The following is a 21376-nucleotide window of genomic DNA, read 5'->3' on the forward strand; positions in this document are numbered from 1 at the left end:
AAAAGCAAAGAACAAATAACTGCAATGGTTTAGTTCACACAGGGCTCCACCCACTTAATGCAAACACGCCTTCCAGGCAGGTGAGGAGTTGACTGTCACACAGTGTCCTCCAAGCTGGAAAGACCAGTGCTGGGTTTTGTCCAGGGTCTGCAGTAAATGGAAAGCAAAGGCTTTTCTGCTGGGCTGTACATTAATAAAAGGCACCAAAACACAGCAGAGGTGCTGGAGCAGGAGTGGCCACAGGCACCGAGGAGGCTCAATAACCACCTGCGCTCCCCGGCTCACACCTTCACGCTGCCACTCCATCGCCACGTGCCCACTCCTGTGGCTTGGCACTGCGGGGGCTCGGCCGTCCTCTTACAGAGCTCCAGGGCCTTTCATGTGGTAAAGTGATTCGGGCTTTTTTGTGCTGGAAAGGAAACAGCAAAGATTCAGAAAAGTTCCACCAATACATAAAGTTTCCAGGGAGCAATGTTTGCTCCTTGGTGAGGAAGGGATTGGTGCTGCTAACAGAAGCTCTATAGAGCTGTGCCAATTTAGGAGCCTAATTGAGGGCTATAAAACAAGACTGAGGCTCTGAAGAATTTAATTCCAAAACTGTTGTTTAACATAAAAATGTTTTAAACCATGAGTTTTTAAAACATATTTTAAATAAATGTGTGCAAGGAGTAGTTTTTCCCCCCAGTGAACTCCTGCAATGATTGCTCAATGCTATTTTCTGGTTTTATCAACAGTCAGCTTTAACAATAAGGACATTCTAATAAGGTTATGGTTATAATTAAGGCAACTCTAATGGGATTTTGTAGACTGCGATTGGCATCCCAAGTACAGCATCAGACGGAAAGAAGAATGTACAAGGGACAAATCTCCAGGACACCTTCAGAATTAGCAACTGCTTGGGTAATTATAAAGCTCCATTTTATAAAAACCAGGAAACAAGATTAATTTATAAATCAGTTTATTTACAGATTTTGTTCTCTTAAAGTACATTTCAGTTACCAAAGATATTTACACTGGTGTACACAGGGACCACCCTGGTTATTTTACAGTTCTTAATTACAAAAAAAACTCCCCAACCCCTCCACATCCTTGGGTCTGTCTACTGTGCAAAGCTGCTGTGGATGTGAACATGAGCTGAAACTGGCCCAAACCCCACGTTACCAGGTTATTTACACATACACAGTAAACGGGTTTCTTTTCAGCATCTCCACAACACAGTACACTGGGAGACCGAGCCTCCCAAAAGGCGGCTTTGCAAATGTGTATCAAAAGGCTCCGCAGAATCAAGGAAAAAAACCCTAGTAAATGCAGGTTAATTACAGTATTCCTTTTCCATCTGTATATAATTTTGCATTTAACGCTTAAATTACAAATAAGTTCAATAGTTTGCTTTTCTCCATTTTAGTTGTTTTGTAAACACTTCAGATGCACGAAATACCTTGTAAGATTCAACCGTTTGTCTGCTGAAAAGTACTTTGTTTTCCTAATATTCTTAAGGTAGCAAAGAGATATGAAAGTGGGAACTGCACACAGTTCCTCGCAGAATAGTCACTTAAAAGGTCTCTGTCACTGTGCTACTGAAGGTCTTCTGCAGGTACACACTTATTCAAGTATTGCAAAAAGCTAAGGCCACTTTTTCAAGAAAGGAAAGGGAACAAGATGGGATTTTCAATCCCTCATTCCACCTTGTGAGCAACAAGCCTTTTCTAAAAGGCAGACATACTGATATTCCAGGGCTCGGCTCACAGAGCGTCCTGCTGTTAGATAGGTACTCGCACTCCGTGTTCCCACTTGCCTGGGCTTTCCCACCTGGCTCTGAGATCCTTCCAAAGATGGAAAAGATGGAACAGTATGTCCCCAGTGATGACAGCGCTGCCCCAAACAGCTCACGGGTCTCAGCAAAATGTCCCAGCCTTGAATCTTCTTATGTGGTTACACCGAGATGCAGGACGCAGAAATATCATCTTGTTCTTACAAAGGGAAGGTTGGGGGGAGAAGCAGAGAATTCAGCCTGTTTGTGGGACCCCAGGCTTCCCCGTATCTCCTCACTACCAGCCCAACCCAGTCTGCACCTTGCTTCACCGCAGTAATCATCAGTCCACAAGTACTCAACCCACTCGAGGTTTTGAACATACACTCAACTCAAAGCAACTCACCACACGTGAGGTATTGAGAAGGTAATTCACGTACGTTCAAGTCATTTTAGGGTTGCTCCTAGCAAGGATTGCTACCAAAAAAAATCAGCGATGTCTGCAAAGGAACAAAGCCATTACTTAGACACAGCTTCCTTCTATCCAAACAGCTGTTAAAAATAGTTAGTGCTTCTGTGGAGGGTGCTATAGCCAGAAGATGACAGGCACACGATCTCCAAAGCACCCCGATACCTTGTCAGGCCCAACCGCACAACCTCCTCCCTGCTGCTGGACAGACCAGGAACACCCCATGAGCCCCTCAGAACACCAAAAAGCCACGGGGATGCAGGACAACCTTCTCAACACTGGCCACAGTATCTACAGAACAGAACCTAACCTGATGCTCCAGGTACAAACCTACTCTGCAGGTTTCTGTCTTCTTTCCATAATTGCTACCTATAAAAATAGCAATCCTTGCTACTGAGAGAGATACACCCAGGAAAGGGAATCTGAGGTGGTGACCCAATCAGTGACACCATGCTGGTTAAATCTAGCAGCTTTAGTTTGCTTCTCTCTTAAGCATCCAAGGGTTTCCTGGTTCAGCATCATGACATTTTACAAGAACAAATGAATCACTTGAGAAAAAAAGCTGATCAATGCTCCACCAAGACCATTTGACTTCCAGGCAGCCAGAAGGGCCACTACTGCAGGACAGACATGCATATGCCCACTGGAGGTGTCCTTGTCCACCATTACCTCCTCCTTGTTCTTCCACTCATAGAGCTCCCATGGATATGGCTCACCACTAACTCGCAAGTGAGATGCTGGCAACACTACATCTGAGAATCTGCACGGACCTCTGGCAAATCCAACATTTCCCAGTACTGTCCCTGAAGAATTACCAGCTGTGTGCAAAATGCAAATATTCCAATGATAGCTTTCAAAAAAATCCCAAACAATAAACAACCCAACCAAAAAAAAGGTGGAAAAGAGAAACCAAACTGGAGCAGTAGCAGAGGTATGCACAGCAGGAAGCCCAAGAACGAAGCAGATCAATGAAACAGCTGAGATCTCCACACCACACCTGTTGTGGGCTGCAGCATCTTTGGGGCACCTCTGAGGGCTTCAAAGTGTCTGTCTACACTCCAGTGCCTGGAGAATCTGACTTTCCTCTGGGTCTTGTCCCAGGTTTGCAAACAGGGACATCCACTATTAAGGCATAAACGTTTGACCCCAGACTGTCTGTGTTCCTCCAAGAAAAACACAAGAGCAGGAGGAACAAGTCAGGAATCAGCACTCAGCAGAACAACACTGCAGATGAATCCAGCACCAAATCAACCACATAACATGGTGTAGAAGTTCTGGGAAAGGAAGGGAACAGAAAGACCTGGGAATTTTCATGCAATTTTTCAGCTCAGCCTCCTGAACTCTCCATCGTCTCCGAACCAGGTGCTTCGGTTTTCAAACTCCACTCCTAGTCCTGTCTTTGCATCCCACCCTTGGTCACTGAGGTTTGGTTCTTCCTACCTTCACCGCCCTTGTATCTGTCTCATGAAGTTGGAGGTTTTGTGCAAAGAATATGGGGCTCTGGAAGTTTCCAAACCAGATGCTCTCTCAAGTTCGTCTGTCTCAAAACACAAGACAGTGCAGCCAACTGCACAGGACACTCTCCTGCAATCCATTTAATAAATTATCTGAAAATAAATAAAAAATCCACAAGCACAAAACATGCAGACAGTCAAGCACCAGACACCGCTTTCTTTGGTGAATACACTCTGTTCTCTAAACTGTTCAAGTAACAGCTTCTCCAATTCATTAGGTGACAGTAAGGGAGAAAGCTGAGGGATTGAAGGCCAAATTTTTGTGAGGAAATATTTTCCACTCCTGCATGTCTCGTGCCTGAGAAAGTCCTGAGTATCCATTATCTGGGAGCAGCTGGTGCTCCGGGAAGAGAAGTGCTACACGGTAGGAGGAAAGTTGTCCATGGGCTCATCTTTCACGCTTGACACTAGGCGGGCTTTATCTTGCTCCGCCTCGGAGCAAAGCAGCAAGAATTCTTTACTTGTAGGCAGGAAGCAACATCATCTAATTTCCCTGGACTGGGCTGGCACCATGCTTGGTACCACATTACAGAAGAAAGATGAAAACCAGCTTCACAGAGAAGTGAATTAAATGGGCTCTGAAGCAGAAGGAACTGATGCACACTGTTAGGGCTGCAGGAGAAGAGGTGTTAACATTGTAACACTGTTCAGTATGGTAAGTCTCTGTTTATGACCAAAACCTGACCAAACTGTTGCTTCTCCAAATTACTCACATTTCTAAAAGACAAACTGAGTACTGATGGCTGACCACCATTCCAGCAAAACAGCCAATATCCCAACTTAACCCAACCCTTTCAAGGAGCAAGCCGAACGTGTCAGAGCCCCAGGCCGGGGCCCCAGGCAGCTGCTGACAGTTAGGCGACATAACTGCATTGGCACATGAACAGTCTTGAGCACTCCTCAAAGCAGCCTCAAGCGAGGGATCAGCTTGTTCCAAACAATAAATCCAGTGCGAGGTCTCAGCAGCCAGTTCAGGTTCTTTTCATCTCATCTGAACTGCCTGGGAACCCCGCGCGTGGAAGTCCAGCCGCAGCACGTGCAGGGAGGAGAGCAGCTCAGGAGCCAGAGAGGCCCCTGACTCCGGGGTTGGCACCTCTGAGCCCACTTCAGCACTGTCAGACAAGCAGCAGCCTCCGCTGTTTCTCGTTTATCTGGTTCAGTACATCAACGGTGTCTCTGATTAAGGCCTCGAAGATCCCGTCTGCTAACTGCATCTTTACACACAGTTCGTCCTCGTCGTAGTTCACCCATTGCGCTTCTTCCTCGTGGAGTTCCTGCACCTTGGAGGGTAGAAAGGCAATACAAACATTACAATTCTGTTGCTTTAAAATAATATTGCCTGCAAAGTTCCAGAAAGAGTCCAAAGCAGAGTGTATCTGCCAACAACATATCTGTCTTTGTAAGAGATTACAGGAAACGCTTGGAATAGCAAAACAAACACGGATCTGCTTGGACCAGACTATTTCACTGTATGAATGAATGTTTTCTACTTTTCACTGTAGCATCCATTTTAAAGGCTTTCATATTCCTGCACAAGTTTTTCACTTGAAAGGACTCAGCTAATGGGATATTCTTGGCCAACAGCAGAATCTCTATTAATTAATTAGTCCCTAATTATGTATTTGCAAGAAGCTGATTCCATGAGGCTTAAACTGGTAAGAAATAATGCAAAGGCCTTGAACAGGGGAGGGAGAAAAAGAAAAGATTTCACTGCAGTTCAGTTTATAATATAATAAGAAAACTTCAAGGAAACAACTAACTTTCAATTCTTCTGCATAGGAAGACAAAATGCTTGCATGTTTTATAAGACAGCATTACAACTCATTTGCACAGAATACTCCACACTTTGTTGGATTTGACAGCATTACTACAAATGGAATTTTGTACCAGTATATTTGAAGAGTACTTATTTCCTTCTATTACTAAACTGTTGACACAGAAAATCCTCTTTATTGCTCACTGACAAATAGGTGGTTTAGTATCAGACTGAAATATGTAATTTCATTCAGTAAATAAAGTCTTATTGAGAGTATCTCCACACTGGACATCTTCCGTTAAACTTATTAACAATTTGTCTTACTGACCATTTCAGTACTACAGACAAACCTTAACACAGCTCAAATTTTTTATAAAAGAACAAATGAGTGCAAACATCACTCATATTTACAATGACAAAGAAATCCTGTTGAAAGCTCTGTCTCTGCTCAGCTTCAGCAGAAACCCCCTTTGCCCATAAATCTTACACTCTGAACTCGAAATACATTTACACTGTACAAGTGGGGCAGACACCTACACACTGCCAAACTACTGAAAAATCCACTAACCCAGGATCAGTGTGTAATAGCGTTGTTTTCTGGGACAGGACATGAACTATAGCCCCAACGTACTCTCTTCCTTTTGCCTGAAGCTAAACCTCCCAGAAACTGGTCTGTTTTGAAGCTGACAGCTGCTGTGGCACAATGATGATTCAATAACCCCAGCACAGTGTGAAGCCCAAGAAGAGGCTGCTATGGGAACCCCAGGGAACCAGCACTGCTGCAGGGTTTGCAGCCATTCATAAAGCCCCAGTTAGACACGGGGCTTCAGGCTGACAGCTCCTTTCTCCCTCTCTTAAGAGAGCTTGGGGAGAGGGGCAGGGATCTCATCCTGCAAACAGCTTTGGAAGAGTCACGCTGCCTGCTTACAAATGTGTGCTACCACAGGCAGCGCCTTTTTCCCACATTGCTGTCAAGGATGAGGCATTAATGGCTTCATTAGGCTTGTTACTAATAAGGAAGAAGCAGCACTCTTTGCAATCAAACTTTGAAGGAGTGTTGTAGGTGAAAAATAATTTAAATGGAAGCCTAACAAGTGGTAGATAATTGGGTGTGGGTTTGTGTGCGGGTGAATGTCTGAAAGACACTCCTGAACTCTCACACAGAAATGTGCTGCCTGCAACCTGTATGCGCTGGTTGTAAATTCTGATAAAGTAAACAGCAGCATGTCCCAAGTCCTCCCATCAATAAAGAGGCATAAGATAGAAGCAGCAATTTGCAGGTTGATCATGTGTTGTATGTCTGCTTCATGGACTATTTAGATAAGGAAAAGAAAGAGACAGGGGCCATGAAAAGAAGAGGTGATGCTGAAAAAGGATTCCATAAAAGCAGAAGTGGTTTGGGAAAAAACGGGGGGGGGGGGGGGGGGCAAAGGGAGAAGGTGAAGATGGCTGCTGCAGGAAAGATCCTGGAAATGGTGGAAGATGCTGAAGATGAAGAGGGTGGGTGGAGACAAATGCCAGGGGATGCCCAGGGACCTTGACCGATGACATCCAAGGCTGGGAACCTGGAGCAGCTGCACAATAGCGACTGACGGGATTTTCTGCCCCACCCTCCCAGGCCAGCAGCAACTTCACTGCTGGAAGGTGGAGTCAAGACTTAGTGAAGGTAACACTGGGGGTCGGGGGAAGCGAGTGAGTAAAATAATCAAGCAGGTTAAGAGCTCTGATCTCACTGGCCTCGAACAAACCCAAATGTCCAGATCCGCACTAAGGTGCTGTTTATTCTGTCTCCCTGCTACTGTGTGATGAGCCAATTTCTTTACTCTGCTCTAGGAGGGAAGAGATACATGGGACAAAGAAGTAAACAAGAGAGGAGAAGGTACTTGATCCAGGCAGAGAAAGGCTGGATGTTTAACAGCACCAGAAAGAAAAGCAGTATCAGTGATGAATTTTCTCTTGCCTGTATCATTCCCCCCTCTCTCAGAGGCAGAGTGCACAATTTCCTTTGGCATTAGGAGGACTTCCTCAAGCATGCTTTTTGAAAACTGCGAGAATGTGCAATTTGCAGCTGCAGGCAAGTCTTGTTCATAGTGTATTCAGAACATGTGTGGAAATGGCCGTGCTGCTTTGCAGCCCTGGCTGCACCATCTGAGCCAAGGCAGTTGTGACTCCTTTGTCTGGGAAAGGTTTGATCCATTTGTTGTGCTACCATGAACTGCTCCTAAGCAATTGAGACAGTTTCTTTAACATTTGACAACTCTCATGGCTTGCATGGAAATGGGCTTTACCTTGTCTACAGAACTCCGAACTTTCTCATGACAAACATAAAACTTCACACACTTGATACCAGGAAGCAAGATCTCTATACCAGAAAGAAACTGCATTTGGGTAAAGTCAGGAGAACGACAGTTTTAATGAAACTGCATTTCATCCTACAGGAGAAGATAAATAGTGATGCACTGCAGAAGGCTGTGTGGTATTCTTTTCTGTGTGCCTTTTTTTTTTTGTATGCACACTTTTTATTAAAAAAAAAACAAACTTGTAAAGAAGGGGGGCATGCACACAAAAGAAAAATCAGGGGATAACATGGTCACATGATCCTGCTGGCCATCTAGTAAATGTCCAAGTACCTAAAAAAGCACCACATAAAGGAATATAATCAGAAGGAACTTTAGAGAGTGAGTTAGCATGTTTTGATTTCTCGAGATTCCTGTTGAAAACCATTAATATCTCTAAAATAAACTACATTTAAGGAGTCAGTAGACTATTTGGGAGTCTGAAAACAATAAGCATCCAGATATAAAGTAGTGTCTAGGAAGAATGCCAGCAGGAGGAAGGCGGGCAGGTGCATTCTCACAGCCCTTTGCTCTCAGAGGGCCTGGAAACCTTAAGACACAACTTAGCATGCAAGCACACTCTGAGTCTCTTCTTACTGTGCACTCCCCTTGGGTTTAGATCTGGGGTGCTGCAGCAGTGGCACCTTGAGCTTTCCAATTAAGCCAGCTTGGTGGGAACAGCCCTGCTTTGTTGCAGAGTTTCTGCATGGAGAGAAACCTTCTGGCTGTTAAGTCAACAGGTCAGAAGATCAAGCACTTTTCAGCACTCTGCTGGCAGGCTCCTCAGGTGTGAAATCCAAACACATAGGTTTGGCAGTATCATGTGAGCTCTGCTTTCTCAAGCTCCGGATAAAAGAGAAGGGGGACTAGGAGGGAAAACAATGGCAGAGTTTGTTCTAACCCCATGCAAACAGATCAGCACAGGGAGTTTTGGCTGAAGACTCAAGTGGAAAAAAAAAAAAGGAGTGGAAACAACCTATTGTCAGCACTTGAACTTAAACAAGGAGATATGAGGGTTCTTGCTCTACTTTAAGGTTTTGGAAGATGCTGGCAGCCCTGATGTACGGAAACACACATTTGACAGTCTCCAAAAAGCACAGACAGCACACATGTGATAATGAATAACACGAAGGGACAAGAGGGGAAGAAAGCAAAAACCTAGACATTCATTTAACTTGATTTTAAACAAAGCAGCTTTTCATAAATGTGAATCTCCTGTACTTGTTTACTGAAAGCCAAGATTTGCTGTAAATGTTAGTAACTGGAGCAAATACCCAGCAGATCAGAGAGATCCCAGAAGAACCCCAACACAAATGCTTTCTGAGACAGAGATGCCTGATCAAAGACAAAATGAGTGCTGCAAAAAGGAGAAAAGGAAGATGTTCTTTTGTCACTGGCACTAAAACATGACTCACCACACTGGTGTCAATGCTGGGAAAGCACAGACCAAAGTGAAAATGCAACTAAAGATGCAGCAGTTGGAGGAAGCAGCAAAGCTCAAGGCAAACCAAGGAGGCAAAGGATTAATCCATCCTGTTCTCCCCTTAGTTCCCAGCAGGTGTGACAGCCAACCCACAGGTCCCAGTGTCACAGAGATCACCAGTGCAGCACAGGCCGCTTCTCCTGCTGTGCCCCTTCCCCACAGGGATGCCCCTCCCAGTGGGAATTTGGTTTGATGTGATAAACCCAGAATGACACATCCAGGCATAATCAGGGAGAGAATAAGTTCAGTAAAATAGACTGGCATTTGTTTCTTTGCCTACAGAAGAAAAAAAAGTCATGCCCAGCTCCTGGGTCAGACAGTATTGGACAGTCAGGTGTGTTCAATCCTCTCAATATCACTAAAATACACAGCTGTCTCAACAGAAAACTGTGAAAGGATGTTTTCATTTTAAGGTTAATTTGACTTAAAACAGAAATAAAGAAACTGGGAAGACACTGTTCTCTAAGTTTAAACGCAAATAACAGAAGCCTAAGAATGTTCATTTCTGCTTTAAAAAGATCATGTTTACTTTTCACAGTCATTGTCTTTACAAGCATCAAAAGAATGTGGAGAATCAATCAGCTCATGTATGTATTCAAATGACATCCCCTACTCATTGCAGTGGTGTACACTGGCTACATCTTCACAAAAGCTGGAACTAAGTATTTTGAATTGTGATTTTCAAAGAGGATTCTACAGCACCTAAACCTACAAAACCAGTATCATTTTCCCTTTCAGGAAATTGCTCTCTTGTAGTACTTCAATACATTTCCAACAAAATGTGGAGAATCCTAAAATTGGCCTTGCAGTTTAGGGGCTACCCCACGAGCTGCTGGGGATAGGCAGCAGGTCTTGCACCTGTATATCCACTTCTGGCCTTGGATCTGTTACCACAGAACTCATGACCCTAAGCTGGGGCTGACTAGGAGACAGAGAAAGCTGTCCAGGTACTTCACGTTTCATCGAGATTTTAATTAAATAAGGCAAGAGAAACTGAACACCTTCCCCTTAGGTGTCCAGTTAGAAGTTCCCCACATGTGATGATAGTGCCTCACATTACAGTATAAGTTGGTAAGCAATGCCCCTGAGAGTGCCTTATTCCTAAAGCATGGCATGCTGCAACCTTCACAGAGTTCACAGTCCTCAGCTGAAGTTTTATTACCATATTCTTGTGAGAACAAAATAAAATTAAACACATTATTTATTAGGCCAAACTTGTCAGAGCTCCATTAATCTTTGATGTCTGGGTCTGCATGTAAGTCACAGACCGGACTGTCTGAACTTCAAACTTCACCTGAAGCACTTTGGATGCCTTTAACTAGAATAAATTTTTCCAGTCAGGAATCTTTCTTTCTAGCTATGTTGCAAAAAAAAAAAAAAAAAAGGAAGTTGGTACACATGCATAATAGCTGTAATATTGGTTCCCTTAGGGATCTAAACATAGAACTTTTTTGTGCATGCTTTAACAACCTCTATATCCCAGAATCAAGTGTATCAGGATGTATTGGAACCTATAGATAGATATTCTATTTACATACAATTAAACCCCTGTGTTGGAAACCCTCCAGTGACGGGCAATTAAAAGACCACACGACCCATGACTCCAAATTACTTCTATGTGCTTGTTGTGTGGAATCAGTTCCAGGTGTTATCAAGTGAAGCACAGTGTTAATGATGACTCATATTCCCAAGCAGAACCTTCACTATCATTATAGCCAATAAAGATATTAATCATCCTGGCAATACAAGCCAACAAAATAACTTTCAAAAACTATACACAGCCAGGCATGCTCCATCTTAGGCAGTTTTAACACTGAACTGTCTCTGCCCCAGTGGCAGCTACATTCACTAGTTTAATTACACTCTCTGTATCACTATCTCAAAACAAATAATATTACTTCAAAATAAAAACATTTTAAATTAAAGTGAGAGGAAAAACATATTCCCTTCTCAAAGAAAAAGTTTACTCACCATCAAATATTGGAGCATTTCCTTCTAAAAATTCATGCTTTCAACTTTTTGGGAGTGAGCAAATTTATACTCCAGTTAAACCAGTAGGTAGAATTAAGTCACCTTCCCTCACTGGCACTGGACTTCTGTTCTTGTCAACAGAGTGCTCTCTAAAATTAAACCTTCTATAACACCTCACGCACGCTTTGTACTCTTTAAAAAGCATGACTGAGTACTGAAAATACACCCACATGCCTGTGGGTCTGGTGGACAGGATCTCACACAATTGCTTATTTTCATCCACTTACCAGTATGTGATCCACTCGGTCTCGTTTCTTCCGCCCAAATTTCATCATCTTCTGCCAGTCTGTTTTGTGATTAGGCTCTTTCCTCAGGCTAAACAACTTCAGTACTTCAGCTGCAATGAAGTTCTACAGAACAGTAAAGGTGAGATTTATCGCATTTGAGCTAAGAAATTACAGGTTTGCACAAAGCAGCTCCCCTAAAATGTCCCACTACAGAATTCACAGTTTAGCTCGGAGACATACAGTGTATGCAGCAGAAGTACACTGAAAGTTTCTCAAGCAGCATTACACAGGCAGGACAATTATTAAACCTAGAAGTGGGGGGAAAAAAACAAGAAACCCACTCTGTAGCAACCTTGAGAACAGAAACTTTCAACAGTACACAAACAGAGGATTCTGACAATTCATTTTATGGGAAAATATAAAGAAAAGCAGGGTGGGAATTTGGTGTCCTTGTCCTGTGCTCCTGCTGTCCCCAGCCACATGCTTTCAGAAGTCTTCTCAATTAACAGAGTGATTTAGGTATTACTTCTTTCTTTCTTTGCTTTTCTGGACAGTTAACGCACTGTATCTTCAGCAGGTTAACCAAAATTTAGTCAACTCCCCTCAATTTCAGAAGAAACAGTGCAGGTGGAAGTCTTTGTTTGTGTCCTGATGAGCCATATGGAAGGCTCTTTGTGGAAGGCTTTAAGGGAGACAGATTTTTTCCCAATGTCCAGCCCTGCAGGTTTAAGCCAGGTCCAGTCAGGCTCTACTTTGTCCCCCCAGGCTCTGGGGTTTTGTCCTTCCTTGAGCACTACCACCAGTAACATGGAGGCCTCCTCTGGCTTGTCAAACACAACAATGCCCTCACTAATCAAATTTTGGGTTCCTCTGGGCAACTCCTGCTGTCCTCAGGCTGGCACATGTGTGTGTGTCTGAGTGAAGAATTTAGCTCATCCCATTTGGCCCAACCCTACCATTGGATCCATTCCAGTTTAGCCATACAGAGTTCCACGCAAAGCTGCTAAAGCAGCAGCCTGTCAGCATACCAATTTTGTAAGATCAAGGTCAATCCTGGCAGTTCTGCACAGAGGACTGAGGTTTAAAAACAACCAGTAGCAGCCCTAAGGACAGGGAGGACAATCTGTTGAGTAAAAATGGACCATTTTGACATATTTCCTTTCAGGTTTGTTATCTCCTTTCTCTTCTCAACTCATCTCTTGCTGGATACACCTCTTATGATCTTCTAACACTCAGGTAAATGCCAGTTCAGTGTTTTTCATCTCACTTTCCCTGCACAACCACGATTTCTTCCTACCTTGATTTCATCCAGATTGTTTGGATCTTTGACTCGGCGAAAATAAGCAGATGCGATCCTACATGGTTTCATCCAGATGGGCTGATTCAGATTAGGATCCTCAGCAAAGATTTCCCCAAATATCTCTCTTGTTAAGTCAAATACCACCTGAACAAAGGAAGAAGTAAAAGTTATGGCTTCTTGTGTCCATGATAAACTTTCAAAGGGCAAGACCAAAATGTCTGAGGACTGTACCTTTCTATAAACCTGCTTGTTTATGGTGTCTGTGTCCTGCTCTTGGAGGGTGCCACTAAGATCTGTTTTAAGGCTGCAGCTTTGAAGATCGTGACCCAGCTCTTTCAGTTTCCAGAGTTCCTCAGCTGCTGCGTGCACCATTCCTTCCACCTCCACGGCAGTGTGAGGCACCGCCAGGGGCTCCTCGCTCGGCTTTGGCGGCACTTTCTGCGGCTCTGCCTGGGGCAGCACTGCTGGCTCCTCAGCTTGCTTCTGCTGCAGCTTACGGGAGCTCAGGCCATAGTCCTCATCAAACCAGTCTTGATCATCTCCCAGCACACTCAGGAACTCCCGGTTGAGCTCCAGCTCTGCCAGTCTCTTGGCAAGCTCTTCCTGGCCACTGGCACCAAACACGGGACTCTCCTGTGAATTAAGAGCCACAGAGTAAATGTGAAAGCGGTGCCACACCATGGCCTACTCAGCTTACATCTTTAAATGCTTTACTGAGGTAGCTGGCAATAAACAGCTACCAAAACAAGCCATGCAGTGGGATACATAAAAACACGAGACACACACAGAACATACAGGTAATCTCCACATCATCCAACAGAACTTGGGAGAAAAAGTGGTGCCACAACACATTCCTCAGATTCAATCATCCCCAGTCAAAGGCACAAGCAAGTTACAATCTCTTAAAATCAGTGCAACATGTCTGCTACTCACTGGTCTGGGACACATGTCTGGAGAGGAAAGCTCTTCTCTGTCATCTTCCAAATCAGAACTTAGGAAGAAGTTATTCAGTCCGTCTGGAATCTGTTTTTCAGCCTGCTGGGGTGGGGTACTGGCTTCCTCCTTCGCATCACAGAGCTCCTGGTTGCTGAGCTGGATTTTCTCATTCTTGATCTTCTTTATTTGCTGTAGCTGATTGACTGTGTCTTTCACAAAATCTCTAAGTAGACTGTCTGTCAGCAAACTGACCTTTTCCAGTTGGTCTTTTGACTTTTCTTCCTCTCTAAGAGGCAGGCTGAGCTGTGCTTCTAACTGGTTCTTTTCTTTTGTCAGAAAATCCAGCAGTGGAGTTGCAGGCTTCTCCACGACACCAGGAGAGAGATCATCTAACCTTTCAGCACATTCTTCTCCCAGTGTCTTCTGCCTCTCCAGTCTTTCAGAAAGGAAATCTGACATGTCATCCAACTGAACAGTAGAAATCTCATCCACAACACTAGAACTGAGAGGAGTGTGGCTGGCCTCCTCTTTTACAGCATCCTTCAGGTAATCCACCACTGACTGTTCTTGGGCAAGTGAACCAGTAGCTACAGAAATCTCCTTTATGCTGTTTGCTTTAGATGACATCTCCTCATCAACCCTTTCCTCAGCTGAGGCTTCTGAAACAGCTGTGTCCGCAGGAGCTTTATCCTGGGAATAGTTCTCTGCTGCGTTTCTGCTCTGGCTTTCAGCTTCTTTACCCGGTTTGGAGCTTTCTCTATCTTTCTGCTCAGCTTTGTGCTGTTTCTCCAGTCTATCATCAAAGAATGAGTCTTCATCATCCTTATTTGTGTCTAAATGGCTATCAATAATTTCTGTAATGTGAGAGATTTTTTGAGGAGGAGCAAAAATACCATGCTTTTCTCTGCAATCAAAATATTTAATATCATCATAAGTTCCATTATTATTCCCTTCAGGTTTATCCAATTCCACACCAGCCCAAAACCCTTTGGCAAATTTAGTCAGGCCTTTGAACCGCAGTGTTCCAGGCTGGACTTTACTCACAAGTACTCTATCTCCAATGTTGAAATTGGACAAACTATCTGTTTCTTCTGGGATTGAAGCTGAGGCCCACAGTGGTGAGCAAGTAGGAGCCTGTTCTTGCTCCGCATCTCTGCGTTCAGTATTTTTCATAAGTTCTGTTGGGGACTTGAGTTCCAGCAGCCTCTCTGAGTGCATGCTGCCCGAGAGAGACCTGTCACTGAGGCACTCACTGATTTCACCATCACTGCCCAGGCTGGTGGATCTGCTTCGGCTGGCCTGGCTGTGCTGGGACTGCTCCCTCAGGGACTCCCCGTTAGCTGAGAGCAGGGATCCTTCAAAGTCATCTTTGTAACGCTCCTCAGGCAGCATTTCTTCAGCTGAAGCTTGTTTTCTAGAAGAGGATCCTTCAAAGTCCTCAAGGTACAATGGCTCTTTTTGACTAAAGAGCTGATCTGAAAGCAGATCACCTTTTTCCTCTGTAGACTTGATGAGTTTGTGAGAAGTCTCCTCTATGCTTGGGCCACCTATGGCATCTTTATCTGACCGTCTCTGTTCAAAGATTTCTTCTGTATCCTGAAGACTTTCCCCAGCCACATCAAACAGTTCCTTTTGAGAGTGTTTGTTTTCAGAGCAGAGAGCCAGTGAACTCTCCTGTCCTTTATCTAATGTCAGCAAGACGTCAGAACTCTCCAAAGGCTTAACATAAGAACCTCCACTCTCATATTCCTCTGACTTTATGTATTCCAGGTCTTCTGTAATCTCAGATTTATGACTAATGGTAGGACCAACACTGGATGCATTTACCACTTTGTTCACTGACTCAAGGGATATCCTGCTAATGTCTTTCATATCTTTGAGAAGAGCTGGAGAGGGGACACTGTCTGAGGAATCACCAGATTCTGGTCTGGAACTCTTTGGTAACACTAAACCCAAGGAAGCTGTTCCAGAAGGTTCTCCTGCAAGAACAGCTGTCACAGGCACCTTCTTGGTGTGCACAGACACAGATCTCTCAGTTCTTGATGACACAGCATCTTGAAGGAAAATAAAAAGTGAATTTCAGCAGATGGTATAACCCACATTGTTTCATTGCAAACTGCAATCACAGGCAGCTAAATTAATATCAAGGTTTCTATGTTAAACGAAGAAACAAACTGGTGCCTTGGAAACATATACTTCTGGCTGTCCCATGGACATGAGCAACTTCCATTCAGGTTCCAGGCTTTCTTTCTGCTTCTGTTCCTTTAACCAGTATCCCAAGGTAAGGACTCAGTTACTTGTTTGCAAGCCACAGTAACAACAAAGATTTGAATGGCAGATAATGAAGAGATAATCATCAACAGCAAAACAGTGAAAAGTATCTGAACTCATGTGGTAAAGGAACAAGAAACAAAAGAAAGTAAAAAGTTGTCACTGAATTATGGTTTCATGTAAACCTCAGAAAGAGTAAACTAAATACTGAATACACAGGGTATTCTGCAAAAGCTGACTCCTGCTATATCAAACTGCAAAAAATACAGCTCCATCACTATGGTTTTATGAAGTCTGCATCCTCTCTTAAAACCTCTTAGTGAATCAAGATGGAAAAGGTTAAAGAATTTTAAAACAGTCAGTCTTCAAGATCTTAATCTGCAGTATGGATTTGTCCAGTTACATACCTGCATGTTCTGAAATGGATTCCAAAGATGCTCTGGATCTCTCTGATTCAGTCAGTGATTTCCAGTTTTTAGCTGTCTCAGGCCTGAATTGGAAAAATCAAATTGCATGAATTACAGTTATACCAGGGTGTTGTTTGTTTGGGTTGTTTTTAATAGATAAAAATGGAAATACAAACATGTATAACACCACACCAATGTGGCATTGTAATTATAATGTAAGTAGTTTGCTTTGTCAACATACTGTGACCTTAGAAAATAAGAATGGGGTCAGAGAGGAGAGTCTGGAGAGTCCTGGAAAGTGATTTTTTTAAAAGACTATTCAAAATTTATCTCTTTCCAGAAAAGGAAAAACAAAGAGAAAAAAAAGTTGGGTTGTTTCTGTGGCTTTTAAAATTTGAATGCACTAAAATTGCACCATCTGCTGGAGAAAAAGGAAGACTTAAAAATACAGTGGGAAGTGCAAAAATCAGTTTAATTCTCTACCCTTTAAAATCTAAGATCGAAACCAGATTTAAGTTGCAAAGATGAGGGGTTTGCCTCAGACAGTGCAGAGGACACAATGAGTGACCAAAATAGAAAAAAAAAAAGCCTTCAAGGCTGATCATCCATCCAAAGCATTTGGCAGAATTCTTGCACAACAGAAAATTATTATTTAAAAAAATTATTAAAAAAACCTTGAAAATAGAGCCTGAAAGGCTGGGCAGGACAAAAGTGAGGAGCATATGATTACAGACAGAGTAAATCTTATCTGTTTTGGGTCTGGTGAGAGCAGCAAAGAGGTCAATAGGATACTGCCACTGTCTAGTGCTTTAAGGCAGAGCAGTTACCAGCTTTCCTTGCATCCATGGTTTTGGCTAAAACAGCTATCACTACAGTTCTAGAATAATCTCAAAAAGAAGAAGGAGAAATCCCAGTTACCTATGGAGTGGTGGTGCCTTGATCTTAGGTTTTTCAGCAGCAGCTGAGGATGGAGTTTTAATCTGAGGTTTGGCTGTTGGCGATGCCTCCAGATCTCGGCTCAACTCTGCTTCAGTCTTCTTGATAAACTCATCATACGACTGCATATGGAAAACAATGCCAGCTGTTAATACACCAAACCACAACTAAATTCAACAATCAAAACCTCTTAAGTGAATAAAGAATACACTTGGTTTCTCTGCAAACCAATCTATTTAACTTTCCCAAGGTCTACAGCTGCAAATCCTAGAAATTTCAATACTTCCAAAAACAAATTACATGAGCACTAATCTTTAATCCCAGCTAGGATACTAATGTGCATAAACATACATAACCCCTGGAACACTGCCAGTAACCCATTACAGATAGACATTTTAAAAGGGAATGGCATTTTTCCTCAAGGCTCTGGCTCATGATTGGAAATGGTTGAACAGCCAGGTTGGATGGGGCTTTGAGCAACCTGGTCTAGTGGAAGGTGCCCCTGCTCATGGAAGGGGGGTTGGAATGAAAGGATTTTCAAGGTCCTTTCCAACCCAAACCATTCTGTGATTCTCTATAGTCACACTTCTGTCCCAACAATGTGTCTTTCACAGCTGTTGATACAATATTCTGCCAAAAACATCCATACTATAAAGATTTATCCAAGGCCAACAATCTGTTAGTTTGCCCTTCTTTCTACTGTTCCTAACCTCCAGCTGTTTGATCAAACTGGCTTCCTGGGCCTTCAGTCTCTCCTTCTGTCTCTTTTTCTGCTCCTTTTTCAGCTGGTAAACCACAGATTTCCTTTTCCGTAGCTCATCCTTCAGGGCCCTGATGCGTCCTTCAATGTCACTTTGATCAGAGGTGGTTTCTGAAAAAGTTTAGCTTTAGTCTTTACAAACTTGCCCCTCACAAAACAATTCTAAGCAAAGCAATGAACAGTCATTCAGTAATTACAAAATACAGTCCAAGAAAAATGTCAAAGAACTTAATGTCAACATGTTATTTAACACAGTAAGACTCTTAAAGGGGGATTTCAGATTCTAAACACTACTATATGTGTAAGATATAAAAGGGTGTTGCATCTTACTTAATTTACAGGAGATTGGCTCTGATACACACAGTAACTCGTTACCCAGCTTATTCACACCAACCACACATATTTATGCTCTTCATCATTAGCTGCTTGTCATGTTGGGTATTGCAGAAATTAATTTTCTGACGTATTTAAAAATGCAACGCAAAGCTGCACACCAAAAATATATCTGAAACATAGGCTTAGAATTAGAATACTGAGTTTCAAGTTACAGAGTACATGTCAGTGATGAGAATGTCACTTGGAACAGTCGGCTCCAAACCAAGTAGAAGTTTCTGGCCCATACAGATTTTCTGTCACCTAGACTAAATACATCTATGAAACACAGAGCTGACTGGCCAACAGCTGGACGGGAAGTCAATCTGAACAACGCAGAGATTGTCACTGTCCCCAGATACTCAGATCTAGTCCCTGCATGATAACCCTATTCTAGCAATAACTGCTGATTTTCTTATTTCTACTGTATTTCTATTTCCTACTTTCTTCTACCTACTTCTACTTTCCTTATTTCCTCTTAGTCTCTCAGACTCTACAGAGAGACCGCCTCAGTCTCTCATTAGCTGTTTTCTCCCACCCACCTATGTGCACTTGTTTCTTGTTTTAAATGTATACCAACATAGTGCAAAACAAGATCCTTGTCCCAGATTGGTGCTACACAATCAACTATCAAAAACTCTTCAAAGTATTTAGCTGACATAGCCTTACTGGAGCTCCTCCCTGAGCTGATGATGTGCCCTTTCCTCTTCTATAGCTGCAGCTCCTTAGAGGAGGATTTTGGCTGGTTTGTTTTTCTAATGCTCACTATCACCTGTAATGTTTTCTGGATGCTCATAAACGCCAGTTGCTTTACTTAACAGTTTAGAAAGCCGGTTACTGATATGCTTTGGTCAGCTAGCATGAAGAGCTGGACATTTCCCTAATCCATCTCATTTCTGAACATAACAAACCACCATAATGAAGGATTCCATCCTTAACAACAGCCAGTAAATGCAATCAAACTACTGTATTCTTTTTGCATTAACAACTGTTGCTAACCATTTAAAGAATTAAAAAAAAAAACCAAAAACAAAAGAATGGAACCTCACTTGCTAATCAGGAGCACTTTGCAATGCCACTGTAATTAACAGCTCCTCCCTAACAGTAAGTGACCACTATGTAATTACAGCATTTCTTGATCAACTCATAAGGGAAAGATCTGCGCATGCTTTCATCTTTGACGATCTTGTCTATGCGTGCATCAGACTGACAGGGCAATGACTTCATTGCTACTCAGCAAGCTAGAACATTTGTCTCTTTACAATGGAATGATTTATTGTGAAAGCAGCACCATCCTGATTGACTTCCCGCCTCTCACACCTTTCTTTAGAATCTGAAATCAAAGACTGTCAATGTTTTATTTTGCACAAGTTTATTTTCATGATCGCTGTTGCCTGCTCTACATTTCATAATGGCTTCCTTATATGACTGCTGCGTCAGAGCTTGAAAATAACTTTATCAAGGTGCTGAAAGCTTCACTGGGTTGGAAACCGCTCTCAAGACAGAATCACACCACAAATTACTCAGTGCAAATACCTAGGTGTTTCTCACAGTAAGCTACCAACCATCACAAACAACAGCCAGTACACACAAGAGAACCTTTTAATTCTTTTTCCACTAAAGACTTTTCATTAAGAAAAAAACCAAGGAGGAAAATGCTATCTCATTTGCTAAGAAGTATTGTGTGGTGCTCTATCAATTGCACTGTGGAAAACAAGATGTTCTAGAGACTAAAAGCTTGGAAAGAGTCAAAACAGACTTCCCAGGTGAACAGAGTGGACGATGGTGACCCATGGGATGGTGGCTCAGGAACCCCTGCAATCCACACGACTGAGAGCACAGCAGGGAAAGGGCTGCTCTGTTCCACTTCACTTCCAGTATTCCTCCCCTCAGCATTTACTGGCAGCCAGCTTGGGTACTGGACAAAGGGTATAATGAGTCTATATAGTAGATCTTGTATTTTATACCTCAAAATGCCACCTTAGGCCCTGCACATATACCAAACTCTCCTCCAAAAATAAACCCCTGTCCTGAAGCATCCACTGATTCTGCACATGGAAGAGCAGGCCCAAGGGTCTCCCCCATACTGCCATGTAACAGAGCTGTACTGCTTCTGCAGCCACGCTGGGTGCCCAAGAAGGGATTTTTAAATTCCAGGACCACCTTAACTATTGACTCTTACCTTCTTCATGTGTGTTTGCAGAACCTGCACCACTTTCTACAAGAAGAGATAATATATAAACCTTCAGCTGAAGAGATCAAATTACATAATGGGAAAATACTCCCACCAACCACAAGCCTTGACAATTTCCAGGAATTTGTCTGCCTCCCCATCTATGTCTGCATTTCAAGTTTGTTAAAAGCAAAAGCTTTGAAAAAGCAATTTAAACCCAAGTGGATATTACACTTACCTGACTGTGTCATAGATAAAGATTCATCAGACCAGTTGTGAGATGTCTGATGAGACTTCACAGGTGAACGTAGCTGTCCTCCAGTTCTGTGGCTGCCTTTGCTGGAGTCTTGCTTTGATACAGATATGCTGCTTTTGGGAGGAGACTAAGAGAAGAAAAGGATAAATAAGTAATTGCAGTTTGAAAGTAGAAGATCACTGTCATCAGGAGCCAGTTACAAGGAAAGAACAGCAAGACAAGAAAACATCTCAAACAATAGTACCTATATGAAGACCTTAAGAAGAATTTAATCTTTGCTAGACAGTAGAACAAAAATACCAAGAGCAGCAATAACTGACTGTTTACTTTGAGCCCAGATGTCAATAAACCTGCTTAGACTACTCTACTACCACCTAAGTGAACTGACATGGCTCTGAC

The 21376-nt window shown here is 42.9% G+C and overlaps 1 protein-coding gene across 9 annotated transcripts in view; it reads right to left on the reverse strand.

The window, feature by feature from the left end:
• Nucleotides 1–941: 941 nt before the first annotated feature.
• CEP350 (centrosomal protein 350) overlaps nucleotides 942–21376 on the reverse strand; it is a 73023-nt gene continuing 52588 nt past the window's right edge. For all 9 annotated transcript variants that reach the window (XM_069022437.1, XM_069022436.1, XM_069022442.1 and 6 more), the window contains 9 exons: nucleotides 20960–21104; nucleotides 18127–18287; nucleotides 17399–17538; nucleotides 16481–16563; nucleotides 13800–15856; nucleotides 13098–13499; nucleotides 12864–13010; nucleotides 11567–11689; nucleotides 942–5013 (listed from right to left, as the gene is read on the reverse strand). In XM_069022437.1, coding sequence (XP_068878538.1) covers nucleotides 4849–5013; nucleotides 11567–11689; nucleotides 12864–13010; nucleotides 13098–13499; nucleotides 13800–15856; nucleotides 16481–16563; nucleotides 17399–17538; nucleotides 18127–18287; nucleotides 20960–21104 — 3423 coding nt within the window. In that variant the 3' untranslated portion in view covers nucleotides 942–4848. The remainder of the gene's footprint in view (nucleotides 5014–11566; nucleotides 11690–12863; nucleotides 13011–13097; nucleotides 13500–13799; nucleotides 15857–16480; nucleotides 16564–17398; nucleotides 17539–18126; nucleotides 18288–20959; nucleotides 21105–21376) is intronic.

This window comes from Aphelocoma coerulescens, chromosome 8 (genome assembly GCF_041296385.1).
Source record: "Aphelocoma coerulescens isolate FSJ_1873_10779 chromosome 8, UR_Acoe_1.0, whole genome shotgun sequence".
NCBI lineage: Eukaryota > Metazoa > Chordata > Aves > Passeriformes > Corvidae > Aphelocoma > Aphelocoma coerulescens.